This window comes from Cetorhinus maximus, chromosome 5 (genome assembly GCF_964194155.1).
Source record: "Cetorhinus maximus chromosome 5, sCetMax3.hap1.1, whole genome shotgun sequence".
In the NCBI taxonomy this organism is placed as follows: domain Eukaryota; kingdom Metazoa; phylum Chordata; class Chondrichthyes; order Lamniformes; family Cetorhinidae; genus Cetorhinus; species Cetorhinus maximus.
In genome coordinates this window covers 159,723,117-159,738,554 of record NC_135883.1, presented here as the reverse complement: position 1 = coordinate 159,738,554, position 15,438 = coordinate 159,723,117, and the positions used below count along the sequence as shown (strand labels likewise).

The following is a 15,438-nucleotide window of genomic DNA, read 5'->3' as shown; positions in this document are numbered from 1 at the left end:
GTTCACTAATATCCTTCAGGGAAGGAAATCCGCCATCCTTACCTGGTCTGGCCTATATGTGACTCCAGGCCCACAGCAATGTGGTTGACTCTTAAATGCCCTCAGAATAAGGACAATTAGGGATGGGCAATAAATTCTGGCTTAGCCAGCGATGCCCTCATCCCACGAATGAGTATGAACAAAAATGTAGAACCTCTTATCTATGTCATTGGTACCTACATGGATCACAACCACTGAATTCTCTCCCTCCCACTGCAAGTTCCTCTCCAGCCCAGAGCAGAAAGTCTGAACCCTGGCACCAGGCAGGCAACACAGCTGCCTGGATTCATGTTCTCAACTGCAGAGAACTGTAACTATCCCCCTGACGATACTGTCTCCTATCACCACCACATTCCTCTCTGCTCACCCACTTGAATGACATCCCTCACCACGGTGCCATGGTCAATTTGCTCATCCAACTTGCAACCCTTCTCCTCATCCACACGGGTAGCAAACACCTCCACTGGGGAACTCCACTATGCACCTTCCTCCAGTCCGAAGAACAGGCTGTTTCTGTTTCCTGTCTCTCAGCCAATTTTGTATCCATGTTGCTACTGCCCCTTATATTCCACGAGATAAATCCTTGCTCACAAGTCTGTTGGAAGTCCATGTACACCCACATCAAAAGCATTAACCTCATCAACACTTTCTGTTACCTCGTCAATTAACTCAAGCAAGTTAGTTAAACACGTTTAGTGCTTAAGAGGTCTGGGCTGGTTTTCCTTCATTAACCCACGTTTGCCGAATTGGCCATTAATTTTGTCGCAAATTATTGTTTCTGGAAGTTTCCTCACCTCCGAGTTTAGCCTGTAGTCGTATTTATCTTGATATTCTAATTTGAACAATAGTGTAACATTTGCAATTCTCCAGTCATCTGGCACCACCCCTGAGTCTAAGGTCGGCTGGATAATTATGGCCATTGCGTCTGCAATTTTCTCCCTAACTCCCCTCTGTCTTCTTGGGTGCATCTCATCTAGTCCTGTTGCCTGATCAACTATAAATACAGGCAATCTATTCAACACCTCCTCATTATCAATTTTAAAGCTTCCAAGTGTCTGAATTACCTCCTTTTTCACTATGACCTGGTCAGAAACTTCTTCTTTGGAAAAGACAGATGCAAACTATTCATGTAATACCTCAACCCTGCCCTCTACCTCCACGCATTCATTCCCATTTGATCCCTAATTGGCTCCACTCCTCCTGTTACCACTCCTTTACTATTTATATGCCTACAGAAGGCTTTTGGATTCCATTTTATGTTAGCTGGCAGCCTCATCTCATTCTCTCCCTTTGCTTCTTTCATTTCCTTTTTCAATTCCCCTCTGAACCTTCTATATTCAGCCTGGTTCACAGCTGCATTACCAACCTGACACCTGTCATGTGTACACTTTTTCTTTTTCAGCTTAATCTCTATCCATTTTATCATCCAAGGAGCTCTGGATTTGTTAGCTCTAACTTTCCCTTCTCTGGGAATATACCTTGATGGTGACTGAACGCTCTCTTCTCTAAAGGCAGCCTGTTGTTCAATCACCTGCTAACTTGTGAGTCCAGGTTTTCTGGGCCAGATCCATTCTTACCCCACTGAAGTTGGCTTCCCCCTGTAATTATTCTGACTATGGATTGTTCTTTGTCTTTTTCCATCATCAACCTATTCCCAATGATTACTGTCTCCTAAATGTTCCCCTTCTGACCCACTGGACCCACCGCATTCCCAAGAACCAGATCTAGCATTTCCTCCTTTCTCTTTGGACTAGAAACTTACGACTGATGAAAATTCTCCTGAAGACAATCTAGGAATTCTTGCCCCTCACTGTCCTTTCCACTCCTACTATCCCAGTCTATATTCTGATAAAGATCCCTATTATAAATACTCTGTAATTCTGACACCTCTCTATAATCTCCTTGCAAAATGTACATGTTCTCCACTAGTTGGTGGCCTTTAGACTACATCAAACAATGGAAATCACAAGACTTTTTCTTCCTTAGCTTTAGCCAGATAGATTCTGTCCTTGACCCCTCTGGGACACACTCCCATCCAGCTTTGCAATGTTCTGATTAAACAATGCTGCCACCCTCCCCCTTTCCTATCTTTCCTGAACACCATGTATCCAGGAATATTTAATACCCACTTCTGCCCTCCCTTGAGCCAGGTCTCTGTTATAGCCACAATGTCACATTACCATGAGGCTATCTCCACCTGTAACTCACCAATCTTATTAAGCACACTCCAGGGGCTGAATCTTCCCCCCTTTCAGGGGGGGGGGTGAAGTTGAAGGGCAGGTGTGTAGAGGCGCCCTTCCGATCAGCGTCCCTGATCAGAGGCGCACCGCCATTTTACGTGTCTATCTGCTCCCTGTGCGGGGGCGTATCCCAAATTCGAGAGTGCGCTCTTTGGCGCACGCGCACAAAAGAGCGCACTCATCTCCCTGAGGCTAAGTGCAGCCTCAGGGAGATCAGTTGTAAATGGAAAAAAGATAAAAATAGAAAAATAAAATATCCCTAACATGTCCCCTCATGTGACAATGTTACATGAGTTGGAACATGTCCATAATTTTTACAAAAACTTTATTAATTTTTTTTAAAACCTACATGAAACTTCATCCCGTCCGTGGTTGAGGTTTCATGTTATTTCTAGTTCCCACTGGGGCTCCTGGCCTGATCGCCAACCTTAAGGTTGGACGGGCAGGTCCATTAATTACTTAATTGACCCTGTCAATGGCCTCAATTTTTTTTTTCAGTTTTTAATTTCCCAGCTGCTTAAACTGTCTCCTTAAATTTGGAGACAGGGAAACAAGCTACAGTAGTCACAAGCCAATCAATTCATACTTTCCAGTGATGTGACATTTTGGTTTATTTTTTTCTCTCCTATTTAATTTCAAACTCCAGCATGCCCAGGCCCACTCCTCCTCCGCAGACTCTCCTTGAGGAATGGAATGGAATATAAAAGTAGGGATGTTTTTCATGTAGCTTTACAGGGCATTGGTGAGACCACATCGAGGAAACTGTGTACAGTTCTGGTCTCCTTTTTTAAGAAAGGACATAGTTGCGTAAAAATCAGTTCAGAGAAGGTTCACACGACTGATTCGTGGGCTGAGCAGATTATCGTATGAGGAAAGGTTGGGCAGGTTGGGACTGTATCCATTGAAGTTTGGAAGATGGAGGTGATTTTATTGAAACATATAAGACCCGGAGGAGGCTGGACAGGGTGGATGTTGAGAGGATATTTTCCCTTTTTGGAGAGACCAGAATTGGGGGACACAGTTTAAAATTAATGGGTTTCCCATTTAAGAGAGATGAGAAGAATTTTTTTTTTTCTCAGAGGTTGTGCGTCTGTCTAACCCACTTCCCCTGAGATGGGTAGAGGCAGGTCATTGAATATTTTTAAGGCAGAAATAAGTAAATTTGTGACCAACAAGGGAGTCAAAGGTTTCAGGCGGTAGCTGTTCAGATTCTGTCAATCGCACCTCCTCCAGGCACATCTTTGTTTCTTTACAATAGGAAGGAAATCAAGGCCTTGGAGAGGGTGCAGAAGAGATTTACGAGAATGATAGGAGTGTGGATGGGCCTCAGTTACAAGGAGAGGCTGGAGAGGTTGGAGATCATTTCACTAGAGCAGAGAAAGTTGCCGAGTGATTTGAGAGAGGTTTGCAGAGCCAGGAAGGGTTTTGACAGAGTAAATAAGGAGAAACTGTTTCCAGTGGCAGAGCGGTCGATAACCGGAGTGCATAGAATTTAGATGATTGGCAAAAGGATCAGGTGCAACATTTATTTAAACAATGAGTTACTGTGATCTGGAGAGCACTGCCTGAACTGGTGGTGAAGCAAATTCAAGAGTAAAATTCAAAAGACAATTCTTGAGATAATGGGAAACATTTTTGTGTGTCTGTGGGAAAAGAGGAGGTCAGGGTGATTAGTGGGATATGTCTACCAAACAACACAGGAGCAGCCTGCCTGGAAGCTGTATCATTCTGTGTGTCTATGATTCAATGTAACCACATCAGTGTTTTCCACATCTCAGCAAAGTTTCCCTGACTCACCATTAGCAATATTTTGCCTCAGTTTTCACAGTGGAGGACACTAGTACCACCCCAATAGGAACAGGTAGTGCAGAGGATATAGAGAAGGAGGAACTTAGAACAATCACCATCACTGGAGAAAAAGTACTGAGCAAACTATTGGGATTAAAGGTTGACAAGTCCCCAGGACCTGATGGCCGACATCCCAGGGTCTTAAAGGAAGTGGCAGCGGAGATAGTAGATACATTGGCTATAATATTCCAAAATGCCCTGGATTCTAGAAAGGTCCCGTGGATTGGACAAATGCTAATATAACGCCCTTATTCAAAAAGGGCGGGAAGCAGAAAGTAGGAAACTATAGACGAGTTAGTTTAACGTCTGTTGTTGAGAAATTGTTGGAATGCATTATTAAGGAAGTAACAATGGGGCATTTGGAAAACCAAAATGCAATCCAGCAGAGTCAGCGTGGTTTTACGAAGAATAAATTGTGTTTGACTAATTTGCTAGAGTTCTTTGACAATGTGACAGGCAAAGTGGATAATGGGCATCCTGTAGATGTAGGATATCTGGACTTCCAGAAGGCCTTTGATAAGGTGCTGCACAAAAGAATAATACACAAGATAAGATCACACTGAGCTAGGGGTAATATATTATCTTGGATAGAGGATTGGCTAACCAATAGAAAACAGAGAGTCGGGATAAATGTGTCTTTTTCTGGATGGCAAGCTGTAACTCGTGGGGTGCCACAGGGTTCGGTCCTTGGGACCCAACTATTTACAATCCTTATTAATGACTTGGATTCATGGTTAGAAGGTACTATAGCTAAATTTGCAGATGACACCAAAATAGGTGGGAAAGTAAGTTGCAATGATGAAATAAGGAATTTACAAATGGACATGGACAGGTTCAGTGAATGGGCCAAAATTTGGCAGATGGAGTTTAACGTGGATAAGTGTGAGGTTATCCATTTTGGTCAGAAGAATAAAAAGGCGACTTATTATTTAAATGGAGAGAAACTTCAGAATGCTTCAGTGCAGAGGGATCTGGTTGTCCTCATGCATGAATCGCTGAAAGCTAGTATGCAGCTGCAGCAGGTAATAAGGAAGGCAAATGGAATTTTGGCATTTATTGCTGAAGGAATAGCGTATAAAAATAGGGAAGTGTTGTTGCAGCTGTACAAAGCATTGGTGAGGCCGCACCTCGAGTACTGTGCACAATTTTGGTCCCCTAACTTGAGGAAGGAAGTAGTTGTACTAGAGGCAGTTCAGAGGAGGTTCACTAGATTGATTCCAGAGATGCGGGGCTTGTCTTATGAGAAGAGATAGAGCAGTTTAGGCCTATACTCACTAGAGTTTGGTAGGATGAGAGGAGATCTAATTGAGGTATATAAGATGCTAAAGGGGACCGACAAAGTAGACGTGCAGCGGATGTTTCCCCTTCTGGGGCTTTCTAGAAGGAGAGGCCATAGTTTTATGCTAAGGGGTGGTAGATTTAAATCAGAGATTACTTTGATTTACTTTTCTCAAAGGGTCATGAATCTATGGAATTCACGACCTCAGAGTGCAGTGGATGCCGGGATGCTGAATAAATTTAAGGAGGAGATAGACAGATTTTTAATTAGTAATGGGTTATGGGGAGATGGTGGGAAATTGGAATTGAGGCCAAAATGAGATCAGCCATGATCGTAATGAATGGCAGGGCAGGCTCGAGGGGCTGAATTGCCTACTCCTGCTCCTTGTTCTTATGTTCTTATTAGCAATGCTGTAACATTGTGTTTCTTTGTCTACAGGTACAATTGTTCCCATCTCTGCACCTTGGACAGTTTCTGGATCCATGGAAAAAGGCACAATGGAACAGACATTCGTTATATCTGTTTTGATAGTTGCTGAAGTCATCAGTCCACCAGAACCAACAGATCAAACAGTTCAACTATGGAGTGGATCTTCTGATTGGTACTATGTCAGGTGAATTCAGTTACTGATACATTGTGTTTGATATTGCTTTAACTCAGCTTTCGTGTCAACATCACTCAACCTAGAGTCGGACTGTGATAAATGGGCTTATCCGGGTACATAGGAACATTGGTCAATATTAATTGTATAATGGAGTGATTCATATCTCACAATCTGCAGTTCCTTCTTCTGAGAACACAGCGAGACCTCCCCATTCACATTAGTCAGGTTCATATGGAGTTGGCTCCTGTTTTTCCGACATTCTCACATCCACCACCTTGTGCATTTTTGGAAGAACAAATTCACATCCTTGTTATATATAGATACAATAAGCATAGTGGGAGAGGAAGTATTGGAGGGACTGGCATTCTTGAAGGTGGATAAATCACCAGAGCCGGATGAATTGTATCCAGGCTGTTGAACGAAGACAGGGAAGAAATCGCAGATGCTCTGAGGATCACTTTCCAATCCTCACTAGACACAGGCGAGCTCACAGAAGATTGTTGGCTTGCAAATGTCGTACCATTTTTTTTAAAAGTTGTGAGGTATATGCCAGAAAATTACAGGCCAGTCAGTCTGACTTTGGTGGTGGGCAAATTATTGGAGACAACTCTGAGAGACAGGATAAACTGTCACTTAGAAAGGGGCAGATCGATCATGGATAGTCAGCATGGTTTTGTCAGGGAATATTGTGTCTGTTGGCTTAATTAAATTTTTGAGGAAGCAACAAGGAGGATTGACGAGAGTAGTGCGGTGGATGTTGTCTATATGGATTTTAGTGAGGCATTTGACAAGGTCCCACGTGGAAGACTGTTCAGAAAAGTGAGAGCCCATTGGATACAGGGGACGGTGGCTGGTTTGATCCCAAATTGGCTCAGTGAAAGGAAACAAAGGGTTTCCAGTGGTTTTCCACTGGGCTCAGTGTTGGGACCTTGCTGTTTGTTGTATTTATTAATTATTTAGATGTAAATGTGGGAGGCATAATGAGGAGATTTGTAAATGACACAGAAATTGGCAGTGCAGATGATAATGAAGCGGACAGCTGTTGACTCCAGAACTATATCAATGGTTTCATTGAGTAGGCGGAGAAATGGCAAATGGAATTCAATCCGGAAAAGTGTGAGGTAATGGATTTGGGGAGGGCAAAAGAAGCAAGGGAATATTCAATAAACGGGAAGTTATTGAGAAGGGTTGAGGAAGTGAGACTTTGGAGTGCATGACCACAGGTCCTTGAAGGTAGGACAGGTAGACAATGTGGTTAACTTTACTGGACGAGCTATTTAATATAAAAGCAGGAATGGAACTTTATAAAATGCCGATGATGCCACAGCTGGAATTCTGTGCACAGTTCTGGACACCACATTACAGGAAGGACATAATTGCTCAGGAGAGAGTGCAGAGGAGATTTACAAGAATGTTGCCAGGGCTTCAAAATTGCAGCTATGAGGAGAGATTGGATCGGCTCAGGTAGTTTTCCTTAGAACAGAGGAGGCTAAGGAGTGACCTAATTGAGGTTTACAAAGTTATGTGGGGCCTAGAATGGGTAAACAGGAAAGACTTGATTCCCCTGGCTGAGGGGTCAATTAGCAGAGGACATAGATTTAAGGTGATTGGTAGGAGTATGAGAGGGGACATGTGGAAAATCTTTGGGATTCACTGCTTAAGTTGATGGTTGAGGCTGAAAAGCTCAACTCTTTTAAATGGTACCTGGACCTGCATCTGAAGCGCTGTAACCTGCAAGGCTACGGACCTATTGCTGGAAAGTGGGATTAAAATGAGCGGTTAGTTTTGTTTTCCTCTTTTTTGGTTGGCGCAGAAATGATGGGCTGAATGGCCTGTTTCTTCACCGTAGCTTTTCTATGGTTCTATGGTTAATCAGAGCCTCACACAAAACCATTTCATTTCATCATCTCATTGAGATATCTGATGTTCTATTCTAATTAATTTAAATGTCTCTTTATCTGCTCTTTCTGTGCTTAGTCATAAATGGCACAGTTGCAATGTTACTGGCTTCCCTCCCATACCCTTTGGATGGGACATTTTCCTAATATGTGTCTGGATGATGAATGTCGGTGTGATTTGCTGATCTCAGAGAGGATCAAGCTGGGCTCAGTCCTTTCCTCACTCAACATTCACTAATTCACACTATCAGTGAGGGTCACTACACAGGACGATCTCCAATGTAGACATTGTCCTCCTGCTGCAATGGACAGTGATGCTATTTTGTCATCTGTAGTGTTTGCACATTGAGCTTTTACAGTGAGCAGTTGTGATCACAGAGATTGCTATTTGGTAAAATTACGGCCTAGTTTTCACTCTGTTTAAATTATTGATAGAAAGTCAGACTTGGGGCCTATGAATTCCCAACCAGTGACCCCTGTGAACAACAATTCACTCCAGGAATTCCCGATCACAGATTCTGTCCTCATATTTTAAACAATCAAAGAAAATGGTAGTGTTCCATTCAAAGAGGAAAAGTTGGGGTGGGAGGAGTTTCTGAGATATCAGCTGGGTGTGGGTCATCCTTTATATGGGTTGGCAGTATGTGGTAGATTTGTAGAGAGCAGGAAATGCTGCAGGCAATTTGTGCACAGCAAGATCATACAAACATACAAATTAGGAGCACGAGTAGGCCATCAGCCCCTGGAGCCTTCTCTGCCATCCACTAAGATCATGTCTGATCTGATTGCGGCCTCAATGTCACTTTCCTGCCTACCCCCTGTACCTTTCACTCCCTTAATAGTCAAGAATCTATCTCCCTCTACCTTAAAACTATTGAATGACCCTCTTCTGCTCTCTGGGGATGAGAGTTCCACTAACTCAAGACCCTCTGAGAGAAAAAAAGTTCACTTCATCTCCATTTTCAATAGGAGAGCTCTTATTTTTAAACTTTGCTCTCAGGTTCAGGTCTCTCCAACAAGGGGAAACATCCTCTCAGCATCCACTCTGTCAAGCCCCCTCAGCATCTTTTATGTTTCAATAAGATCACCTCATTCTTCGAAACTCCAAATGGCCCAACATGCTCAACCTTTCCTCATAAGATAACTCATCACAGGAACCATTGGAGTGAATCTTCTCTGAACTGCTTCTAAGTCAATTATGTCCTTTCCTAATTTAGGAGACCACAACTGTCCACAGTACTCTAGATGTGGTCTTGCCAGTGCCCTGTAGAAATGTAGCAAAGGATCCCTCCTTTTATATTCCAATAACGATACCATTTCCCTTTTCTAATCACTTGCTATATCTGTATACTAGCTTCTTCTGATACATCCACCTGGACACCCAGATCCCTCTGCACCTCAAAGTCCGCAATCTCTCTCCATTTAAACAATCTGCTGCTTTTCCATTCTTCCTGCCAAAGTGGACAAGTACCAAAATGGGCAAGAGGAATTACATTCACTATTTTCCAATCTGATGGGACCCTTCTAGAATCCAGGGAATTTTGGAAACTCAAAACTAATGCATCTATTATCGCAGCAGCCGCTTCTAAGACTGTAGGATGAAGTCCATCAGGGCCTGGGGGCTTGCTTGCCTTTACTTACTATAATTTCCTCAGTACTCTTTCCCTGGTGATTGTAATTGTTTTAAGTTGCTCCCCCACTTTCATGTCTTGGTTCACAATTATCCCTGGGATATTATGTTTTCCTCTACAACTCAGGTGGATGGAAAATATCTGTTAAATTCACATGCCATGTCCTTATTTTCCGTTATTAATTCCACATTCACTCTATAGAGGACAAACATTCACCTTAGTTATTCTAATACTTTTAAAATAATTGTAGAAATGCTTATTATTCATTTTTATGCTTGCAGCAAATTTTCTCTCATATTCAAATTTCTCTTTATTATTATTCTTATTATTATTTTCATTGTTCTTTGAGTCATTCTTTGTTGATTTCATACTCAGTCCAATTTTCTGATCTTCGTGGAGTTCTATGCTCTTGCTTACAATTTGATCCTATCTTTAACTTCTTTAGATGGCCATGGATGGTATGTTCCTCCCCTAGAATCGTTCTTGCTCACTTTCTCACTGGAATGTATCTTTGCTGAGTGTTATAAAAAATCTTCTTAAATATCTGCCACTGATCTCCATTGACCTATCTCTAAACCTATTTCCCCAGTTCACATTAACCAGCTCTGTCGTCATACCCTCATAATTGCCCTTATTTGAGTTTAAAGCATCAGTCTTAGACCCGCTGGCCCATAACTTCTGTTCTCCGGGGCGTCAAACCCAGGAGATAGCCCAGAAGATGCACTGGGGCATCCAGCGGAAGTCCCCAATCAAACATTGTATTCAAGTTCAAACTTCCCATTGGCAATTACCCTGCACTGGGAAACATCATATACTCCAATTTAATTGAGAGACTTTGGATGGTTCCAACTCTCTCAGCAGGATAGTTACTCAGGAAAAGTTAGAATAATTAAAACCACATCTAAATCCTGGCTAACTATCGTACTAACATTCCCCTCCCTGCCCAGAAACAGCCAGGGGCTGCCCTTGTCACCCACAACCCGCAACTACCCCCTGAATCTCCTGATTGTCCCCAGACTCCTGACTACTCCCCAACCAATTACCGAGGTCCCATCCATCGCCCCGACTGCACTCCAGACACGCCGACCACACACCACTTCCCTGACTACACTCACTAACCCCCTACAAAACGGCAGCACACTGACTACACTCTCTAACCCCCGACAAAACGGCAGCACACTGACTACACTCACTAACCCCCGAAAAAACGGCAGCACACTGACTACACTCTCTAACCCCCGACAACACGGCAGCACACTGACTACACTCACTAACCCCCGACAAAACGGCAACACACTGACTACACTCACTAACCCCGACAAAACGGCAGCACACTGACTACACTCTTTAACCCCCGACAAAACGGCAGCACACTGACTACACTCTCTAACCCCGACAAAACGGCAGCACACTGACTACACTCTCTAACCCCCGACAAAACGGCAGCACACTGACTACACTCACTAACCCCCGACAAAACGGCAACACACTGACTACACTCACTAACCCCGACAAAACGGCAGCACACTGACTACACTCTTTAACCCCCGACAAAACGGCAGCACACTGACTACACTCTCTAACCCCGACAAAACGGCAGCACACTGACTACGCTCTCTAACCCCCGACAAAACGGCAGCACACTGACTACACTCACTAACCCCCGACAAAACGGCAGCACACTGACTACACTCTCTAACCCCCGACAAAACGGCAGCACACTGACTACACTCACTAACCCCCGACAAAACGGCAGCACACTGACTACACTCTCTAACCCCCGACAAAACGGCAGCACACTGACTACACTCACTAACCCCCGACAAAACAGCAGCACACTGACTACACTCACTAACCCCCGACAAAACGGCAGGACACTGACTACACTCACTAACCCCCGACAAAACGGCAGCACACTGACTGCACTCACTAACCACCGACAAAACGGCAGCACACTGACTACACTCACTAACCCCCGACAAAACGGCAGCACACTGACTACACTCTCTAACCCCCGACAAAACGGCAGCACACTGACTGCACTCACTAACCCCCGACAAAACGGCAGCACACTGACTACACTCTCTAACCCCCGACAAAACGGCAGCACACTGACTACACTCTCAAACCCCCGACAAAACGGCAGCACACTGACTACAATCTCAAACCCCCGACAAAACGGCAGTACACTGACTACAATCCCAACCCACCAACTAATCCTCTAACAACCCCCTCCCCCACCCCCAGACACCCTTCCGACCCCCCTGACAAACCCCTACCACCTTCCCACTACTCTCCTAATCTCTCAACTACTCCCTACCCACCCCCAACTACTCACCCAGCAACTGGTAGAACCCTCCCCTTCCCATGACCAACTCCCATCCTCCCCGGATAAACTCCCACTCCCGTGCCTGCCCCTGGCTCACCCTACAATCCCACCATCCCCACTGACCACCAGACCTCCCCCGATCCTACCCACTTACCTTGCACACTTACCTTCTCTCTGGCTTCTCAAAATGGCTGGGTCCAAAACTTCATAAGATGTAGGAGCAGAAGTCGGCCATTTGGCCCATCAAGCTTGCACAGCTATTCAACGAGATCATGGCTGACCTGATACTCCTCAACTCCACTTTTGTGCTTTTTCCACATAATCCTTGATCCCCTTACTGATTAAAAATCTGTCTATCTCAGCCTTGAATGTATTTTGCAGCTCAGCCTCTTCAGCTCATTAAACTTTAAACTTACCTGCTTTATAGCAGCTGCTGCCAAAAAAAGGGGTCTGGCCTCCTCTCGAATGATTCTGCTGCCCTCGACTGAAGGCCTCGGGAACACGCTGCACTGTACATTTCTCACCTGGCCCGAGGTGAAAGGTCGGGAGAGGAAGGTGCAGCTGCTGAGTAAGGTCGGAAAAAGGATCAGAGTGGCAATCAAATAGTCGTTGTCAATTCTCGAAAGTTCTGGCCCAAGTTCTCTGCCTCAAACTGAAAGCAAAATTCAATCATATTATGGTCACTGCTGCCTAGATGTGCCTTTACTGTTACGTACCATTAAATAACCCTGTCTTGCTGCCCATGACCAGATGTAGCATTGTCTGCTCTCTGGTTGGCTGTAGAATGTGCTGCTCTAAGATACTGTCCCAAAAACACTTGATGAGAACAGCTTGCCAACCTGATTCATCCAATTTATATGTAGATTAAAATTACCCATGATTATCACTGTACCTAGATGGTAGCGATTGTGGGTTTGGAAGATGCTGTCTAAGGAGACTTGGTGAGTTCCTGCAGTGCATCTTTTAGATGATACACACTGCTGCCACTGTGCACCAGTGGTGGAGGGAGTGAATGTTTGTGGATGGGAAGCCAATCAAGTGCGTTGCTTTCTCCTGGATAATGTCAAACTGCTCAAGTGTTGATGGAGCAGCACTCATCCAGGCAAGCGGAGAGTCTTCCATCACATTCTTGTAATTGGTGGACAGTCTTTGGGGAGTCAGGAGGTAAGTTATTCACCACAGGATTTCCAACCTCTGACCTTCTCTTGTAGACACAGTATTTATATGGCTAATCCAGTTCAGTTTCTGGTCAACGGTAACCCACAGGAAGTTGATAGTAGGGGATTCAGTGATGGTAATGCCATTGAATGTCATTTCTCTGTATTAAATCCAATCTGCCACTTGTCTGCCCATTGGGCTAGCTTATCTATCATGTTACTACAGCTGTGGATGAACTGGATGGTGGAGGGTCCTCAGTGTACTGAATGTCCTGACAATCCATTTGGCTTCCATAAGGGCTTTGTCAGGAGGAACAAAAATGAAAATTATATATTCTTAATTCTGTTGCAGAGCTTTTGACCAGAAACTTGATGGGCAACAATATGAAAAACTTGTGACTGAATTCCTGAAGGACTTGGAACAAGACAATCAAAACTTTGGTCCAAGATTTCACATTTCTTTTTATAACACACATGGGCTCATGCATATCGCTTTTAGAAAGATAGTACATCCTCTCGGGTAGGTTTGGTTATCTCTGTAGACATCAACAGTGAGATGTGCTTAACTCTATTCTTAATCTGACTGAACCTTCCACTAATTACACTTTGGGTTTAAGCTGGAGTACTGTGCAAAGTTCTGGTCTCCTTTCCTAAGGAAGGATATATTTACCTTAGAGGGAATGCAATGACTGTTCATTAGACAGATTACATATATGTGCTGGGATTGGGATTGGTATTGGGACACATTCAGCACTGGGACCCTGTTTAGAATATTGCCCTCTACTGACAGATAACTCTGACTCCCACACACACTGCTGCATTTAATCTTCATTCAAAATTATACCAACACGTTAGCATCAACAGTGAGCATTCCTTCCCCATTTACATAAACTGGTCCCTTTAGTTGTTTTGTTCAGTGATTCTAAACAACGGCTCTTTCCTGGTGTCCAGTTCAATGTCTCTCCACATTGTCCTGTGACAGACAGATCTTGTTTCTCACCAAATTTGACGAAAAACAGGGGCACTTCAACCTTGTTCCACCATTCATAAAGATCAGAGCTGATCGTCTACCTTAACTCCACTGTCTAAACAATGGCTCTTTCCGGGTGTCCAGCTCAATGTCTCCCACACTATCCAGTGACAGACAGATCATGGTTCTCACCAGGGGCTGTCCCTCCTTGTCTTTCCCAAAGTCAAATAAAACAGAGGCTCTTCAATCCTGCTCCACCATTCAGTAAGATCATGGCTGATCTTCTACCTCAATTCCACCTTCCCACACTATCCCTCGAGTGTGTAATCTGTCTAATAAACAGGCATTGCAGTCCCTTTAAGGAAAGTTCATCCGCCCTTAGGTAAGGAGGCCAAAACTACAGGTGTGGTGTCACCTATATAATTGAAGCAAAATTTATTTTCTCTTAACTCTCTTTGTAATAAAGGCTAAGATACCATTTGTTTTCCTAATTGCTTGTTGTAACTGCATATTACCTTCCTAGGCTTCATGTGTAAAGACACCCAAGTCCCTCTGAATACCAACATTTTCCAGTCACTCACCCATGCAAAAGATTCCACTTTTATATTTTTCCTATATTTGGCTGACTTCACACATCCCCAAATAAGATTCCATCTGCCACATTCTTACCCATTCACTTAACCAACCAAATTTGGAGAAACCACATGGTCTTCTACCCCCACGTTAACTAGACATGAGGATCCAGCCCTGGCAGATCTGACTGTCCCTGACAGAGGAGTCCTGACTGCTCTTGTTGCTTTTCATATTGTTTATAATTAGGTTCCTCCTTCAATTCCAAATTATTTGGGACCCTCTTCTCCGGTGGGGATTGGCTCCCTGCCTGCTGGAGATTGGGTCGGTCCCGCCCGCACGACAGGCAAAATATTCAGCCCCTTGAGTTCACCTACAACATTCCAATTACCCCTGCTGAGAGTGATCTCAGACAATCTCCTTTACAATGCATAGAAGGGAGAGCCAGCTGAGCCAGCAACTTCAGCCATGTTCCACAGAGCGGTGAGTGCAACACTGGACACTAACATAAACATTCAATAAAGAGTGGACCAAAAAACACCTTTATTGTGGAAGAGATAATATTGTGTCTCCCTAATTCTTCTGTAACCATCAAGGTGTGCCAACTATGAGCTGTGCCAGGACATTGAGCTTTCTGATTAAATTAGTCTCAACAAATAACGATGGTGCCGTCATGAATAAAGAGAAACCAATGTAACGTGAAATACTTACAAGTGAAGTTTAAATTTGAAAAACACGCAGCCCACCTTTCTGCTCTCAATAAATCTCCTGTTAGTAACAATAGAGTTGGGCGGGAATGTTGTGGTCATGATGAAGATCCTCCCTTTTTGTCCAGGAGACTCTTTTATAACCCGCCTGTACCTGCTGCCTTGT

At 43.9% G+C, this 15,438-nt stretch overlaps 1 protein-coding gene across 1 annotated transcript in view; it reads left to right on the top strand.

Moving 5' to 3' along the window:
* Nucleotides 1-13,549, top strand: part of LOC144680391 (heme-binding protein 2-like) — a 38,251-nt gene extending 24,702 nt beyond the window's left edge. Inside the window, exons 3-4 of the mRNA XM_078541360.1 lie at nucleotides 5,845-6,019; nucleotides 13,378-13,549. Coding sequence (XP_078397486.1) covers nucleotides 5,845-6,019; nucleotides 13,378-13,549 — 347 coding nt within the window. The remainder of the gene's footprint in view (nucleotides 1-5,844; nucleotides 6,020-13,377) is intronic.
* The last annotated feature ends 1,889 nt before the right edge of the window (nucleotides 13,550-15,438 follow it).